Source organism: Maylandia zebra, linkage group LG19 (genome assembly GCF_041146795.1).
Source record: "Maylandia zebra isolate NMK-2024a linkage group LG19, Mzebra_GT3a, whole genome shotgun sequence".
NCBI lineage: Eukaryota > Metazoa > Chordata > Actinopteri > Cichliformes > Cichlidae > Maylandia > Maylandia zebra.
The window spans coordinates 1,482,376-1,500,376 of record NC_135185.1 but is presented as its reverse complement, the minus strand read 5'-3'; the positions used below and the strand labels follow the sequence as shown (position 1 = coordinate 1,500,376).

Genomic DNA, 18,001 nt, shown 5'->3' with positions numbered 1-18,001 from the left:
CAGTTAAAAGAAAAAAGATTAGTATTCTGTATTTCCAATTAGACATCAATGATTTGTTTATGCAGATTTCTTTGAGTGTTTTGATGATATCCAACCTTGCAAGAGCAAAAACATCATCAATATAGCTTGTGCGATCAGCTGCATCAAACTCCTGGGGGACAAGAGATTCAGAAAGAGTAACAGTGAGGCCTATGAATGCTGTGGTATGGTTTGGCTCTGCCTCTTCATTTTCTAACTCCTCCATAATAAGAGTTTAGCAACCCAGATAAAATCTACAATATGATTGGTTGAGTGTAGAATAGATATTATTATGTTCAAGTGGGGTCTGAAAGGTATACCAAATGGTTGGTTTGAAGCTGTTGACTAATAGCAGTCCACATGCGGTCATCATGGTTGACTCTGTAGAATCCAATATGATCATCGTTAACCTTTAGCAGCCCATCCGCTAATGGTGAGTAACCGGTGATGGTTTGCTCTGAAAGTAGTCATTATAAGAACAGTGAAGGAAATATTATGAGCAGTACTGTTTGAAAGTTTGATGTTTAAAGTTAATTGTTACTTGTCACTTCTCTGGTGGGGATAAATCCCCTGGTTGAGCGATACTAACTAGATATATTTGGGCTCGCCTCAAAGCACAGCTCAAGCTCTGGAACCAGTGTCTATCTATTTCCCCCAAGATGTGCCCTCAGTGGGAGGTGGCAGACTGGGATGAATTTACTTGTATCCTCTTGGTTCAATAACTGCATGTTCAGTGTTTTACCCAGTGGATAAAAGGGTTGCCTCCCTGTGCCATCAGATCAGGGAATGGGTCCCTACTGTCGTAACTGTGCACCAAATAACAGTTCAGAGTACTCAGCATTATTGGAATCACTGGGTAGAATGGTGAACAGTGTTCCACCTGTGGACTCCACTGTTGTGCTGGGCACTTCAACACTCACCTGGAGGCTTGTGACCGGGAGGAATGGCCTGCCTGATTTTTCAGTACTGATCCTGGATTTCCCAATTAATTCTCTTAATGCATGAGTCATGAACTCTGGGTATATATACTGAGCTCTCCATTAGGAATATAATGAGCAGCTCAGCTATTTAAGAGGGGTTGGGAGTACAGTTTCTTCTTCTCCATATTAAAAGGCGCCAGTTGAGGTTGTTCGGGTATCTGACAAGGATGCCTCGTAGACAGGTGGAGGCATCCTTGTAGGACAAGCCCAAAATACCTCATCTTGGAGGTCCAAGATGAGGTATTTTGGGCTTGTTCTACTGGCAGGAGGCCCCAGGGCAGACGCAGGACTCGTTGGAGAGATTATTTGTTGGCAAGCTTGGTAATGACTCGTGTCCTCTTGGATGAACTAGAGGAGGTGGTTTCCCTGCTTTGACTGCTCTCCCTACAACCCAAACCTGGATAAGTGGTAGAGGATGGATGGATGGATGGACAGTTATTACCATCCAACTGGTTGCACTTAACATAGATGTTTCTCTATGTAAGAAGATACCAGATAAAAACTAAACTATGTACTATCAATTGCAGCATCTCAACTTTGCTTTTAGTGCAAAACATTTATATCACTGTCCTGCCTGCTGGTTGTGGATTTGCTTTTCATTATAATAAATGTTTTGTAGATGACCACAAAAAATTTAAGCTGAAATACCTGCTGTGTTTTTGTTAAACATAAGCGACATGTTTTTGTCACTTTGAAGAGAATGCCATTGGACTGGAATTGTCCACTTGTACCTGGAACAAAAACACATTTATAGTGATCAATTCACATACATTTTTTTTACTTTTTATCTATTCTGTGACTTAACTAACATGTCCTTATTTAGTCTTTTTCATCAAGAACAACAAATACTCTCCTTTACTGCTAAATGCTCCAATAAGTCACAAGAAAGTCTCTAATTTTGTCTCTCCAAGATCTCCAAGCTTCCTTTTATCTCAAACATTCTTGAAGCAGTTGTAAAACAATAAACAGATCGTCTGCAGCAGAATGGTTGATCTTAAAAGTTTCAGAGCTCAGCACAGCACAGAAACAGCTTCAGTGAAGGTTACAAATGATCTTCTTATGGCCTCTGACAGTGGACTCATCTCTGTGCTTGTCCTGCTAGACCTCAGTGCAGCGTTCGATACTGTCGACCATAATATCCTATTAGAGCGATTATGCTGTAGCATGCGGTCATTAATGTCGACAAATCAAAAGGGGTTTTCTTGAATTGTACAGGTCAACGGGTCTTTCACTTTTCACCCAGGTATAAACCACATCAACTCATTTCTTCAATATTTGGTAAAACTTTGGGGGGGGGACTTTGGTAAAAGATGTCAGGGAATATTTGTCCACCTGTCAAGTTTGTGCCCAAAACAAGGCAGTCGCCTCCCTTTCTTCGGGACTTCTCTGACTTCTTCTAACAGACTCTGGACTTCATCGCCTGCCTTCGTCCCTCAGCAGACAACACAGTTATACTAATGCCTTCAAACAATTCCTGTGGATAATTGTTTTGGATCAAAGACTCCAATTCCATTCTGGTATCCATCCTTAGACCAAAAGCCAGGCAGAGTGGTATCACTGTTCTGGGTCTATAACCCTTTTTTTTAAAACTTTGTTATCCCTTTAATGTTTTAAACTTTATGTTTCCTAGTCTCTATTGGTATAGTTTAGTTACTGTGTGATTATGACTTGTATTTATTTTATGTATCTCTAGGGTAATTCAGACAACTTTAGATATTTTAGCTTTCTTTAATACGCTTCTCTTGAGCTTTAGCTTTCTCTTTGTTTTAGTATTTTTCTTACTTAGTCTTGTTGTTATGTCCAGTCTGTCAGAGTTTTGTCTCTATGTTCTGTGTACAGCGTCCCCATGTTTGGTTCCCTTCGCGCTCTGTGTCTCTCATGCTGTCTGTCTCTGGGTCGTGGTATTCGCTTCCAGTGTCAGCTTTGTGTTTTGAGTCTGGGTATCTTTCTGTGTTTATTGTGTTTCCTGTCTTATTTTGATAGTCTTTGTCTCATGTGCTTTGTGTTTAGTTTTGCTTCTCCTGTCTCGTTGTATCTAATTCGTTCCAGCTGTGTTCCCCTGCTGTCTCCAGTCTGCTCATCACCTGTCTGTGTAGTTAATGGTCGTGTCCAAATTCATGGGCTGCATCCTCCTGAGGCCGCATTTGTAGACCGATTACGTCACAGCAACGCGCCGAAGGCTGTCCAAATTCGTAGACTCCTCCGAATACAGCCGACAAATGCGTCCTCCTTTTCCCTTTGAAGGATGGGTCGGGTGGGTCCTTCATGGCCTACCATATCCCAGAATTCATAGCGCGGACCAGCCAAACTCCAGTTTCCAACAATGGCGGCCGCTACTAAGTTTTAAAATTACTCTTACTAATCTTTCTGGGTCACAAAATAAACTTTTAACATATTTTCAGGTGAGAAAGTAGCTGTGTAAACATCAAATATCTGCTCGGTTTATCAAGATATCCCATATTTGCCAAAGTGCTTCGATGTTTTCGGAGACGTCTGCTACCCACCAGCTCGACAGCTAGCCGGGAGCTCGAGGGTCACTGAAGCCGCCGAGAACGGCACAACTCCCGGCACATCATTTTCAGATCACCGCGGAGTTTCGCTACTCAGGTTAAACGTAATATATAAGTCACTTAGACAACCTAAACCTTTTTTCAGTGTTTTATTTGTTCGTGAGTAAATCGGTTTGGCTGAGATTAAAGTTATTAGATTAGATTAGATAAAACAAAACTTTATTAATCCCCCGGGTGGGTTCCTCCGGGATTTTCACACAGCTGAATAAACGTCAAGCAGAAAACTGATTAAACAGAAGTGTGAGACGGTCGAGAGTTTACGCCAGTGTCTGGTTATATTTTAGATAGCAAGGAGCAGACGGCCGAGTTTATTAAACTCCACCGAGACAGCGGTGATGCTAATCTGAAGGCTAGACCGTCCAATTTCCCCAGTCATTTACTTCCAGCCTACCCGACCTTCTGAGGACCCGGCCCACGTAGACCGCGAAGGCCGGGTCCTCAGGAGGATGCAGCCTATGAATTTGGACATGACCATTGTGTGAGTTCCTTTTTGTCTCTCACCGGAACGTCAGCTGACCTCCCTTCGTGTCTTTCCCAGGTTCTATTGTTCTAGTTCCTATAGTGTTTTCCTACTCTTGTTTTTTGCAAATGTCAGTCTTACAGTAATTCCCTTTTGCTTTTTGTTTGTATTTTGAATAGTTATTAATCAGCATTAATAAACAATTCGCCTTTTGTTAAGATCCCATCTCTACATGTGCATTTGGGTCCTGTTTTGCTAAACACAATCTGCGCCCCACAGATCCTGACAACTGGACCTAACTAAGAGTGAGCTGGCCCTCCGGTGTGATGTCTATTCCAACCTGTCCACCTGGAGCACCAACTGGCCTTGATATAGTTCCCGCACATATCCCTGACATCCTCTGACACTGGCCTCTCATCTCTTGAGTCGTCACTGGGGTATCAGTTGCCTTTGTTACCTTCTGTTAAGGGTGAGTGCACTGTCCCATCTGTTCAGCACCACTTATGCTGGTGTCGCGAGCTCTGGAAATCTGCTCAGGCCACCTTGCTGGGCACCGTGGAGCAGAATAAGCAGCTAGCTGGTCAATGCTGAACCAAGGAACCTCACTACCAGCCAGGTCAGAAAGTTTGGAAGAGGGCTGTGATATTTAGTGCAGCAGTCCCCAACCTTTTTTGCACCACAGACGGTTTAATGTCAGACAATATTTTCATGGACCAGCCTTTCAGGTGTGGCGGATAAATACAGCAAAATAAAATGATACGATCAAATGCGCCAACAACATTGAGAGTAAGATCCTCCTCTCTGCCACTTTATGCTCTCTAGTCGCTATGGTAACGTGTAAATATTTCTTTCAAAATAAGACACACAACTACAACACGGGAAAAGACCCAGGGAAACCGAGTTAACGATAAAAATCCTGAAAACCCTAAATATCACACCCGAGCCTCAACTCTTGCGGCCTGGTACCAAACGACTCACGGACTGGTACCGGTCCGTGGGCCAGGGGTTGAGGACCACTGATTTGGTGGACTGCTTATCAAAATATCAGAAGATTGTTAAAGCTGCAAATTCTGCATTTATGTCCAGTGTAATTTCTGCCCCAGAAACACAAAATACAAATAATGACAGAGCTGGAGCCGGTAACAAAGTCAGTCGGATGACTGGAAAAGAACATGGCACAGTAGAGCACACAGCACTGAGGGCAAGAGGAAACCTGAGGTACAAATACACATAAGCTAATGACTACCTTAGTAGCCTTCACGAGAAACTAAAAATAAAAACTAAAACTCTCAAGAATAAAATCCACAATGAGCCACAAAACACATAAGACTTATAAATGCAGAGAAAATTCAACTAAAACCACTAAACAAACTGCAACTAAATACTAACTAGAACGAGGACAAATACTGAGACACAAATGCTGGGTCAATGACCCGAGGACGCTGTCATGGTTATTTTTTTTCTTTCTCATACCCAAGATCTGAAGGAGGCTGGCTAGTATCAGCTTTGGGGTCCAAGAGGAAACGCTTTTGGCTCAGTCTGGCATCCGTATCAGAGACAGACAGGTCCAGCACAGGATAGCCCATCTGTTTGGTCCATGTATCCATGACTTCTGCAATCGGCAACCCACTCACCTGGATGCAGAGAGGGTAAATTAGCTATGTGCTAAGGAAAATGTAAATACTTTTCAAATACACTTTAATGCTCTTAGATTAAGATATTTGTAATAAATCAATATTAATGTCTTTGTATTAAGTAAATATCCGAGGTTGGGATGCTGGTAGTTTGGCTCAGGTTAAAACTACTCTCAGCCGCCAGTGGTAATCCTCAGCCTTCTGGTAGATGCAGCTGGTAGAAGGTATGGCATAATTTTGAAATCCTACGTCACGTCATTCTCAAGTTATTGCATTCACGAGACATTCAGAAAACCTGACCTTTGATCTTGACCTTGAGGTTGAGGTCTATGAGAATTGAGCTCGTTTGTGATCTTTAGTAGATGCACCTAACATTATCAGTTTCAAAATCATGTGTCTCTTACTTCTTGAATTATCATGTTAACAAGAGATTCAGAAAACTTGACACAGCGTTGCTCCTCCCGAGGAAAGCGGCGCCCACGCCGCCGTCATATGGACAATTCTGAGCAACTTGTGGTGGTGAGTTGAAATGACAACATTTCCCACACTCCTGAGCCAATAAACAGAAAGGACTATAATCTCACCTCAGACACCTTCGGGATCTCTTTTCTCGATGATGATTTGGATTGGGAGGCCAGTTTTGGTTTAGCTCCTCACGGTAATGACAATATACATTCCTCTGAGATTTTTAGTCCTAATACTGTTCATCGTGGTGGAAATAAGCTAAAACCCACTTTTGCCAAGTCTGTTTTTTCTAAACCTGGCCACGTAAAGTCTGAGACTGTGAAAACTGTTAAATCAAAGACTGTTGAGACTGTTGAGACTGTTAGACGTGGTGGTGGTAGGACGCTAACAAACATTTTAGATGAGTCTGTGTGCCCCTCTGTTGGTCTTCCTTGGTCTCTTGTGTTCTGGGGGCCTCTGGATGTCTGGATCTCCTCCATACCTGCTTCATGCCCTGGAGGACGGGGCTGTGGCCCCCCCACACCCTCTAGCAGATCATTACATGAAGGAACCTTTTAAAAACAAGCGCGTCCATGCTCAGGTGATTGATATATGTATTTTTTTGTCTGCTTATTTTGTTGGTTTTTGTTTTTTTGCCCTTTATCCTCGTCCCTCTTCTCCACTGTTTTTCCCCCTCTTCCTTTCTCCCTTTTCTTTTCCTCATTCAAGTCTGTCCCGCATCTAGCAAGTGAAAATAAAAAATAAATAAAATAAACAATAAAAGGTGAATCAAACAGACCATTACGGCAAGGCTGGGATGGTCCATTTGGTAAAGTAAATCCGTTGGGCATCTTTCTTCGCCTCTATACAATAATTCTTATGGCAAAAGAACCAAACGGGACAGGCAGAAAAAAAAAAAAAAGACTGTGTTTGCTGAGCCTGCTCCTTCGCCCTGTTGTGTTCCTGCTCGGGCCCAGCATTTCCCTGCACCTGTTTCAGTGCTTCAGGTGAGGGAGGCTGAGGTCCAGCTGGTCTCTGCTCCGGTGTCCAGGCCGGCTGAGGCTCTGCCTGTCGCTGCACTCGTACTAGCTCCTCGGGTGGGGACAGCAGCGGCCCAGCCGTTGACGGTGCCTGTCCCGGCTCCCAAGGTGAGGATGACCGGGAACCAGTTAGCTCCACCACCCGTACCTGCACCTGTTTCTGACCTCGCACCACCCTCTGCGGCGCCACCCTCTACGGCGCCACCCTCTGCAGCTCCCACGCCGTCGCCGGCAGCACCACCCTTTATGGCTCCCACGCCATCACCGGCAGCGCCACCCTCGTCTGGTCCAGCCTCCGAGTCTTCACCCTCGTCTGGTCCAGCCTCCGTGTCTTCAGCTTCTGCGTCGCCTGGTCCTGCCTCACTCCGTCTAGCTTCGTCTGTGCCTGAGGTCTCCATGCCGTCTGGTCCTGCGCGTCCTGTCCAGCCTGCTCGTCCTGCACGTCCTGTCTGGCCTGCTCATCGTGCACGTCCTGTCCACTTTCCAGGCCGATGACTGGACGTCATTGCCGTCATGGATGGCCCCCTGAACTAAGTCGCCGCCAGTGCCCCCCGCCCGGCCAGCCTCCTGACCTGCTCCGTCGCCGCCGGTGCCTCCCGCCTGCCCGGCCCCTGAACTGTTTTCTGGGCACTTGGGCCATCAGCCTCCGGGTCGCCCCCCTGAACTGCCCGGGTTTGGACTATTGTGCCGTCAGCCTCCGGGCCGGCCCCCTGAACTTTGGGTGAACTGTTTTTCCTGGCCGCCTGCGCCTGTCGTGAGCCTGTTTTTGTTCTGTTGCTTTCCAGGCTCCAGTGTTTGCAACTTTTTTTGTTTCTGGCTCCTTGTGTTTGGTTTGTTTCGAGCCCTCCATCCTGTTTTATTTTGAAGGTCCTTGCCTGAGGTTAATGTATCTGGTTTCGCTTCCCCTTGTCTCATTGGGCCTGATTTGCTGCAGCTGTGTTTCCCTCCTGTTACCCATTCCCTGATTGCTCCCTCTGTGTATTTAAGCCCTGTGTTTCTCTGTGTCCGTGTCGTGATCTACTGTTTATCTAGCTGTGTGTTCTGTCAGTCTTCCGGTGTAAGTTTATTTTGATATGTCCAGTTATTTTACATTTGAGTTTAGCATTAAAGCTGTTTTGAGTTCAAGTTTTGCCTCAGAGTGTCTGCACCTTGGGTCCTATTCCTGCCTGCACACAGCCGGTCATAACAGTTTTAACAGTCTAGCAGCTCGATGTTTTTAGGGATTTCAGTTGCTTGAAGAAATTTCCTGAAGTGTTGATATGATTAAGAAAATAACCCTAAATATTTCCTTTTTCTTTTAGCAATTGTGTATTTTTCTTAGTCTTAACACTAGCACAGACTGAAGGGCAAGTCCAAACATACACTGGCAAGAGATGCCCAGAAGTCGCTCGTTTTGGCATTCTTGAAATAGAAGTCTTTCAAATATTTCTGTTGAATGAGAAAAAGACTTGATTACTCAGCTGCTGGGAGATTTGAAATTATAATTAATGTTAATCAAAAGAGCAACATCAATTTTTTAAATACTAAAAGAGCTGTGAGTCTATGACTTACTCGACAACCATCTCTGAACTCGTCTCTGCCCATCCAGTCCTCCAGCATCCTGAGAATAGATGCTCCCTGGAAAAAAGTTGAACAATTTTCATTACAAGGTAAATGGGCCGTGTTAAATCCTCCCAATTCTTTTGATCTTTGGGCTGAAGGAAGAACAATACTCGGTGTATAAATGCTCACTCAACAATCCTTTATTCCATACAATTCAACACTTTAAGAGCACAAACCATCCGGATGGGGAGACAGCAAATCTCAAAAGGGTGGAGCGTTACTCAAACCTTTATAGCCTCTGTTGACCCCCACCTAGTCGTAAAAGCCTAAAGATACATACCCTCTAACTCTCAGTGAGCCTGAGTTATGACCTTGGCTCCCTGTTTATCTGCTTCCAATGAGGGGGTGAAGCTCCTGTGGAATGTGCTCTCTGCACACAGTATTCTCTTCTTAACTCAGCAGTATGAAATGTCATGGAACAGTAACTCATTCACAGTAAAGCAATATAGGTTAATTAAAACCTATCTAATGAGTCTAATGATTTTCACATTCTTTTGTCATTCAGAAGCATAATGCAAACTAGAACTACGGCTACATACTAATTATACTCTCTATAATAAGAAGTATGGTGTGGCTTACAGCAGTATAATAATTCACGCATTTCGATTATAGGCATAGGATAACATGATAAAATAATCTCACAATTGATATCCATAGAGCAATTTTAATGTATTGTTGACAACTCACAGGACTTTTATAGTGCAATCTACATCCACCCATTCAAATATAATATCCAGTATTTATTCTGTTCATCTTAAGTGCTTAATCTGTCACACACAGTCACGAGTGATATATGTTGGATCTTGTTTGCATGTAGTGTAACAGTATGGTTAACTTTTATTGTCTGAGTGCTTACAGAGAGATCTCATACCTTGCTGTATGAGATGGCATCAAACACAGAGGTGATTTCAGCTGGGGTTGATACATCTACAATGATCGGATGAGAGGACAGCAGAGCGTCATCCACCATGACAGGAAGCACATCACTGATGATCATGATGTCTCGCTGTAAGACCACAGAAACACAGGTACTGAGAACTTCCAGGTGACTGGCAGTAATAGCTCGGTGGATCTTTAATGTGCCTTTAAAGGAGAACTCACCATGCCCCAGGTTGGTTCTGCTAATTCCACTCCGATGTACTCAAAGAAGCTGGCAAAGCCCTCATTGAGCCACAGGTCATCCCACCAATCCATAGTTACAATATTTCCAAACCACTGAAAAAAATACAACTGACATGAGTTTCAAGAGTCCACACAAAATAAGAAATTACAAAAGCACACAAAACAAATACGGAAATAGGAAAAACGAATTTCCATTTTCTTTTTTCCTATTTCTGCTGTGTTTTGTGTGCTTTTGCAGCGTTTTTCTTATTGCTGGTGTTTTCTTAAGTCGCAGTTTGTTTGGCCTCTCGGGGCCACCGTAAACTCTCTCTACATTGTTATAAGTGTGCCACAAAACCAACCAATCACAGACTAGGATGCAAAAATTCTGATTGGCTGTTACGGCTACAGCTGTAGCTAAATCCAGTGGAGTGGTTTGGTTTAAACTGTGGTGGACCACTGGAGGGCTCCACTTCCCCAGTGGACAGGAAATGGTTGCTGTGTTTTGGAGCGCAAAGTATTCAGTTGTGTGGTGATAGTGAATAAACCAGGAGTGATAATTGAGAGATCTCGTGTCGTCTGTGTTTATCTCCACAAAACTCGATTAAAACCAACAAAATAAAATAATTAAACATACTAACTGCAGTAGCAGTAGGAATGCAGTAGCTAGCGAGTTGATTGGAGACCGTAACAGCCAATCAGAATTTTTGCATCCAAGTCTGTGATTGGTTGTTTTTGTGGCACACTTATAACGGTGTACAGAGAGTTGAGTGCGCAGGGAGCAGAGATGCTGAGAGCAGGTCTGCAGATGTCTGTGAGCACACAGAGCAAATGCCAACAACTGAGCGAGAGGGGCTGTTACTGTGTGTGTATATGGATGATAGCAAACACTGAAATACATTTCTTGTTCGCAGAAATGAATTTTGTTCGCTCAAATTAAATTTTTCTTCACTCAAAATAATTTTCTCCTCAAAATGCAACATTTGCCCTTGCATTTTTTTAACGTGTGCTCAGAATAGAGGCACAAAAATAACACCATATAAACCTAATGCAGACCGGTGAATAAAAAGTAGTGCACAGTTGTCTTCAGTATTCCAACACAGCAGTGCACTACCCTGTAAAAGCTTTATTGCTCAAAACATGTAAGAAGAGGGTTTTGTAAACATCAACTTAACTGCAATTTTAAATGAAAAACTCATCCATTCCTGTCAAATATCTGATATGTTGCAATGAATCATGTACATCATGCAAAAGGTTGAAGAACATATAAAGAATTTTTCAATTATACCTCTGGATTCTCAAATGAGTCTTTGCGCTTGCAACTGCTGAATTGTGACATACTGTAGAGGCCTGAACTAACCAAAGACCAAGTCACAATCAATGTAAACAAGTACAAATGGTCAACAGACTGGCACTTTTGTACTTTACTTAAGTTCTTTATACTACATGCCTCATTCAGCCATTCATAAAAACACTTTTTTCTATCCTTTATATTTAACATTTCCGTTCTGATGAATGCATCGGAAAGCAACTTAGGGTTCCTTATCTTGCCCAAGGATCAGATTGAAGCAGCCAGTCTGAACAACCTTTCAATTAGCAGATGAGCTGCTCTACCTCTACCCCGACGCTTACAGAAACTGGTATTCCCAGTTTTCTCTCATCCAAGAAAACTTGGTTCAAACAAGAGTGGCTCCATGATGGAGCTACTGTTTTATGCTTGTTCCTCTTAGCTGCATAAAATTTAAATTAGGATGAATGACTAGTGATGTTTAATACTGATGTTATAGAACTCGACCAAAAACACCCAAACTCTATCAAAACAGTCTAAAAATTCAAACAATGTTTGCCATAGAAGAAGAAAAAGACACATGATCCGCTCTGTTATTAACCATAAGATGAAATCCCCGCTGAGCGGGCTGAGCTTGCCCTACAGAGCTTCACTATGTTAGTTTATGACCCAAATTAATGTTGGACTCTGTCGTTTTCTCTGGTCCCCTTCATTCTTTTCTAAGAGTGAGATTCTAGTCACACATTCTCCTTAATTTCTTGCTCAGTAAAACTGACTTGAATTAAACTGAATTGTATCATACAGTTGGCATTTCAGTGGTACGTAATTCATTCTAAAATGTTTCTTTTAGTCACTACATTCAAGCACAAAATATAAAGTATGCAATTTAGCAAAGTGGAAGAAAACATTTTCAGGAAAAATGTTTAATCAAAATATATCAAAACATTACCTGGTGAACCAGTTCATGTGCGATGACACTGGCAACTCGCTGCTTGTTGTAAGAGGATGACTGGTTTTCATCATAAAGCAAGTTGGTTTCCCTGTAGGTGATAAGACCCCAGTTCTCCATGGCACCAGTACCAAAGTCAGGAATGGCTATCTTATCTGGATCCAAACAGCAGAGAGGTACAAATCACCACACACACACATACATGATTACCTCCGATGACCACTGGGACCACTGTTACCTTCACCTTCCATATCTTCTCCAGCTTCTCGTGTTCCTCTTTCCTGATGTTTCTGTCATCACTACATCTATCTAGGGGCAGGGATAGCTCAGTAGGTAGAGTGGTGGCCCTGTGATCGGAAGGTTGGGGGTTTGAATCCACTGAACGGCTACCCTGCGGTACCCAATGGCTGCCCACTGCTTCACTGAGTGCATGGGTTAAATGCAGAGAGGAATTTCCCCACAGGGATCAATAAAGTATAAAGTAAGTATATCACTACGGCCGTCTTCTTCTGTTTGTCTACCACCACTATGTCCGGTTGGTTAGCCACCACCATTTTGTCCGTCTGTATCTGGAAGTCCCACAGGATCTTAGCTCGGTCATTCTCCACCACCCTTGGGGGCATCTCCCATTTTTGACCTCGGGACTTCCAGGTTATACTCGGCACAGATGTTCCTGTACACTATGCCGGCCACTTGGTTATGGCGTTCCATGTATGCCTTGCCTGCTAGCATCTTGCACCCTGCTGTTATGTGCTGGATTGTCTCTGGGGCATCGTTACACAGCCTGCACCTGGGGTCTTGCCTGCTGTGATAAACCCCAGCCTATCACAGCAGGATCTGTGCTCAGAGCTTGTTCTTGTGCTGCCATGATTAGTGCCTCGGTGCTGTCTTTCAGTCCAGCTTTGTCCAGCCACTGGTAGGATTTCTGGATGTCAGCCACTTCCTCTATCTGCCTTCCATGATGGTTCCTCCTCTTCCTCCTCTTATTTGGGTTTCTGCTGCCTGAGTACAGCCTCGGGTGCTGGACTTGGGGTGAAACCCTCCATGCATGGTCAGGAGCTTCCTGGTCTTGATGTCAGTGGCTTCCGTCTCCTTCTTTGGCCAGCTTATTATCCCAGCAGGGAATCCGATCATGGGCGTGATAGCTTACTGAACGGTAGATCTGGGCTATCAATACCTACGCCCTGCCTGTGTTCAGGTACCCTGCGGGATAATAACGAGTACATAAGAAAGATGGCCACAAATGACCACATGCCCAGTGGATATCTCAGGCAGCAGAAACCCAAGAAAAAGGAGCAAGAAGAGGAACCATCATGGAAGGACAGGCCCCTGCACGGTATGTACCACTGGCGAATAGAGGAAGTGGCTGACATCGAGAAATCCTACCAGTGGCTGGACAAAGCTGGACTGAAAGACAGCACAGAAGCACTAATCATGGCAGCACAAGAACAAGCTCTGAGCACAAGATCCATAGAAGCTGAGGTCCATCACACTAGGAAAGACATAGTAGTATACGTAGTATACAGAAACATCTGTGCCGAGTATGGACTGGAAGTCCTGAGGTCAAAATGCTAGACGCCCCCAAGGGTGGTGGAGAATGACTGTGGTATGATCCTGTGGGACTTCCAGATACAGACGGACAAAATGGTGGTGGCTAACCAACCAGACATAGTGGTGTTAGACAAACAGAAGAAGACGGTCGTAGTGATCGATGTAGCAATACCAAATGACAGCAACATCAGAAAGAAGGAACACAAGAAGCTGGAGAAATACCAACGGCTCAGAGAAGAGCTCGAGAAGATGTGGAGCGTGAAGGTAACAGCGGTCCCAGTGGTACACAGAGCGCTCGGTGCAGTGACCCCCAAGCTAGGCGAGTGGCCCCAGCAGATCCCAGGAGCAACATCCGAGATGTTATAAAAAACCCAGCAGGGGCGAGAGGGGGATTTGTATTAAAAAAAAAAAAAAAAACACAGAGAGACAGAGTTAAAACAAATTTAAAAAAATCTCCCTCTCTCCCACTGGAGGCTGGTATGTGTGTGTTTTTCCTCAAACTCTGACCCCTGTATGCCCCATATTTCATCCTGGATTGTGGCTTGCATGCTCACTAATTCTCACCCTTCCTCTTTCCACATGGAGCCTTAGGGTGTTAAGCTTCAAGTGGGACCCTCTGTGCACTGTAGGGCGTTTTCATGTCTTGCCATCAGTGGCATCTGTCTCCTCCTGTTGCCATATTATTATTCCAGCTGAGTTTCTGATAAAAGTCTCACAGCTCTGGCCAGTAGGCTAAAGAGATACAGCAAGGAAACATTGGCCAACAGAATAAATTGCCTGTTCTCCAAAGATCCATCCGAGGTATACTCTCAACTACAAGGGAAGAATGTTATGAGGGCTGACTCACACAGAGCTCAAACAGAACAATTCTGTAAGAATATCCCCGAAAACAGACGGCAACACACGACACCAACACCAAGTGGCTAGTGGACAGCAGACCACAACAACCTCCCAGAACAAGAACCAGTCAACATCACAAAGACAGACATCTAACAACGCCTTAAAGTCTGTGCTCTCTCTGCTGTTGTGTTGGTGTGTGTCGGGCTGTGAGCTGAAAAGCTACAGCCGGCGGTATGTGTACAACAACCGTGTGTGAAAAGTGGCCTATAAAGAAACATTGTCATGCAAACATCGTCGGGTCTGCCGTGATATGTTTACAATGGGACTTCTGCTCCTGAACCTCTGAGCGGTGTTTGTTTTTAACATAGTTCACAGTGAAGAACAGCCGCTGACATAATGTGGATCCGAAGATCCATAACTGGCCTACCTGGGGTTGAAAGTCTCGATAAATGCACGCCGTTTCGGCGGGTACACCGGCTTGTGTGACGCTTATTTTGAGCGATGAAGAAATAATAGAATATAATTGTATTTTTTATATTTCAATATCACAATAATCTAACAATTTAGAACTACAAGTTAAAAAAGAACTAATATAAATAAAATACACTTCAGCTAAATACTTCTAATTTATTTTCCCAAACCACGCAGAGCCGCAGTATAAGGACTAAAGAGCCGCAGGTTGCTGACCCCTGTGTTAGTTGGTTTCAGAGAAAGAAAAGAAAGCTGCTAGCATGACCCAGCTAATGACCTGACCCGAATCCAAGTAAAAATCTATGATATGAACTAAATCTCAGAGTACATAGACGGTGGAACCTTCAGGATTTGAAAACTGTTTGTGTGAATGAATAGGACAAAATTACATCTGAGCAATGCATGCAGCTAGTTTCTCCATATACGAGGTGTTTTGAAGCCATCATCATCAACAAAAGTTATTAAATTAAGTAATAAATACATCTCAATGCTTTTTCCTTGTGTCGTTTCTCTTTATCATACTTTATTTGTGAACATCTATGGCTTGATTTCTTTGTCTAGATTGGATGGGTTTTTACGGACTGGTGAGAATTTCATATTAATAGCACCTTTAGAAATATATTTTCTTATAACACTAGTGACATGTTCAATCCTCATTTTACCCACTGTATACAAGTACCTAGGTATTCCACAGGTCAACAGGAACCATGATAAAAAGGCACGAAGGTCAATAACAGCCAAATAACGCAAGAAGGGAGCTGAGAAGCCAGAACAGTATTGATAAGATCCAAACCATCAATACATACACCCTATCAGTCATTAGATACCCAGATGGAATAATAAGCATCTGCCAATCATGTCAAGACATCATGGGTTTACACTATCGAGGGACAGAGGAAGAGGATGGCATCATAAGGACAGCACTCAGCCTCTGGTCATGGCAGCATAAGAACAGGCCCCAAGCACCAAATCTATGTGGAAGGATATATCCAAAGTGGTCCCGGGATTATTAGGAGCTGTAACCCTTGCACTGGAAGAGTTATTGCAGCAGATTCTAAGCACATATCACAGGTCTCTGCCCAGAAGAGTGCAGTCCAAGAAATACCTAAGTGATATGCAGAACCCTCAAACTCCCCAGCCCGTCAGAGGTCCCGAGCTTTAGGCTAACACACATACCACCCGCCTTGGGCTCAGAGGCAGATTTTTTTGTTGTTGTTTTTTGTTTCATATCACAGAAGTTGGTTAGTGTTCCATTTACCCAATTTTGAGATGGAGTATGTCATGTTGAAATATTCCTCAAAATAGTCAAAAATGAGCTTGGTTACATTTACTGCATACAAAGCTGTGCTGATCTGACTTGGCTGGGCCCAGATTTTCAACTGCAAAAGAATGAAAAATACAAAAAAGTGTGTGACAGTATAAATCCAACAGTGTGAATTAATGAATCTTATCAATACTCTGCAATAGTGGCATATAAATGTAAACTCACGGGAATTCCTCTGGCTGAAGTTCTCTCTACATAGGCAAACTGGTGCACAGCAAAACATACCAAATAGGTGCTCATTGGAACAGACTTCTGAAAGGTGGTTTTGATTTTATTGCCTAGTAGTTGCTGAGGGGAGCCCTGGAGATAGACAGCAAAAATTTATTTGGATTTTCTGCCCTATTATCACAAGAAGAGCACCATCTCAACTGTTGTGCTTTGAGATGAGATCGTCCTGTTGCAGGAACTGATAAACCTGACCTTGACTGTGTAACTGTCATCTGTGACAGGTGTACATACAAGGTTTACACTACACTCAGTTAGATGGTAAAAAATGTCACTCACCACCACACCAACTGAATTTTTTTATCACATGCTAAGATAGACGATGTTATGCTAATGGATGCAAAGGATGATAATGCATGAAGACACAGCTAGCTTAAGTGAGAGGATTTTCTTGCTTCCTCCCTATTAAACAACTGGCATGTAAAGTGCCTAACACCAAAACAGTTGTTGACCTTGAAAATACTAAAATGCATAGAAATCTACTGGAAAATTGGTAAATATCGTTAAAAATGTATCAAATTACAGTGAATCATTGCGACTTTTTAAAAAAATCAGTTTTCCTCTGTTCATGCTCGACTACTAATGAACTCTACAGTTAGGGCCAGAGCTGTCTCTATTTCACAAGGCAGCTGAGGTCTTTCAACATCTGTTGGACAATGCTTAGGATTTTCTATGAGTCATTTGTGGCGAGTGTGGATGCTGTTGCATGCTGGGACAACATCCATCAGGCTGATATTGTCCAAGATAAATGTAACGCTGGACAACAACCCCCAACATTTCCATGATGTGCCAGCCAATCACAGGAGCGCGTTCAGTGAAACTGAGATTACCTAAATTCACCACTGACTGTTTTGCATTTTCAGGCATGTATACTTTTTCTACGACTTTTACTCACTGTACTTTTACACAAATACCAATTGTTTCCAATTTAAATACAGCACATAAAGTCTATTGTGATGGTAAACACACATGCTGACTTACCTCTACTGGCATGTTGGACAGCACGTTGTAATTAACATCATGAGTTATTGAGATGGTGTAGGTGGCTTTCTTGTTAGGTTCATCAAAACAGGGAAAAGACTTGCGGGCATCCGTTGGCTCGTGATCCGTAGCTGCAATCTTTCTGGTGTTCAAATCGAGGACAGATTATTGGAAAATGTAACTTTATTATTGGAGATTGTTTGAAACCAAATGTTCTACAATCTTTTTCAGCAAATTTTACTTTGAAAACTAATAATATGTGACAATTTAAACTAAAGAGTTAAGTTTAGAACAGTCATATTTGATTAATAACATCTTTCAGTTATTTTGTTCAGTTAGTTCTATACAAGCTAATGAAAACAAAAGTACCAGATGCCAATCCCAGCAGTACTAGGAGACTACAGGGGTTTTCCATTTAAAGTAGGACGCATAACCAAAACGTACATCTGTTTAAATCCCACATAATGTAGTGACTCTGAAGAAGTAAAGACCAAATAGCTGGTGAATTATAAAAAGTCTTCTA

The 18,001-nt window shown here is 43.1% G+C and overlaps 1 protein-coding gene across 1 annotated transcript in view; it reads right to left on the bottom strand.

Annotated features, from left to right (window-relative positions):
- The window catches only part of enpep (glutamyl aminopeptidase), a 44,427-nt gene that overhangs the window by 24,456 nt on the left and 1,970 nt on the right, over positions 1-18,001 (bottom strand). The window contains exons 2-13 of the mRNA XM_004564166.5: positions 17,479-17,620; positions 16,438-16,572; positions 16,207-16,327; positions 12,087-12,241; positions 9,850-9,963; positions 9,620-9,754; positions 8,698-8,763; positions 8,509-8,574; positions 5,502-5,662; positions 1,647-1,729; positions 339-475; positions 96-151 (exon numbers count right to left, since the gene is read on the bottom strand). Of these exons, the coding sequence (XP_004564223.2) occupies positions 96-151; positions 339-475; positions 1,647-1,729; positions 5,502-5,662; positions 8,509-8,574; positions 8,698-8,763; positions 9,620-9,754; positions 9,850-9,963; positions 12,087-12,241; positions 16,207-16,327; positions 16,438-16,572; positions 17,479-17,620 (1,371 nt within the window). The remainder of the gene's footprint in view (positions 1-95; positions 152-338; positions 476-1,646; positions 1,730-5,501; positions 5,663-8,508; positions 8,575-8,697; positions 8,764-9,619; positions 9,755-9,849; positions 9,964-12,086; positions 12,242-16,206; positions 16,328-16,437; positions 16,573-17,478; positions 17,621-18,001) is intronic.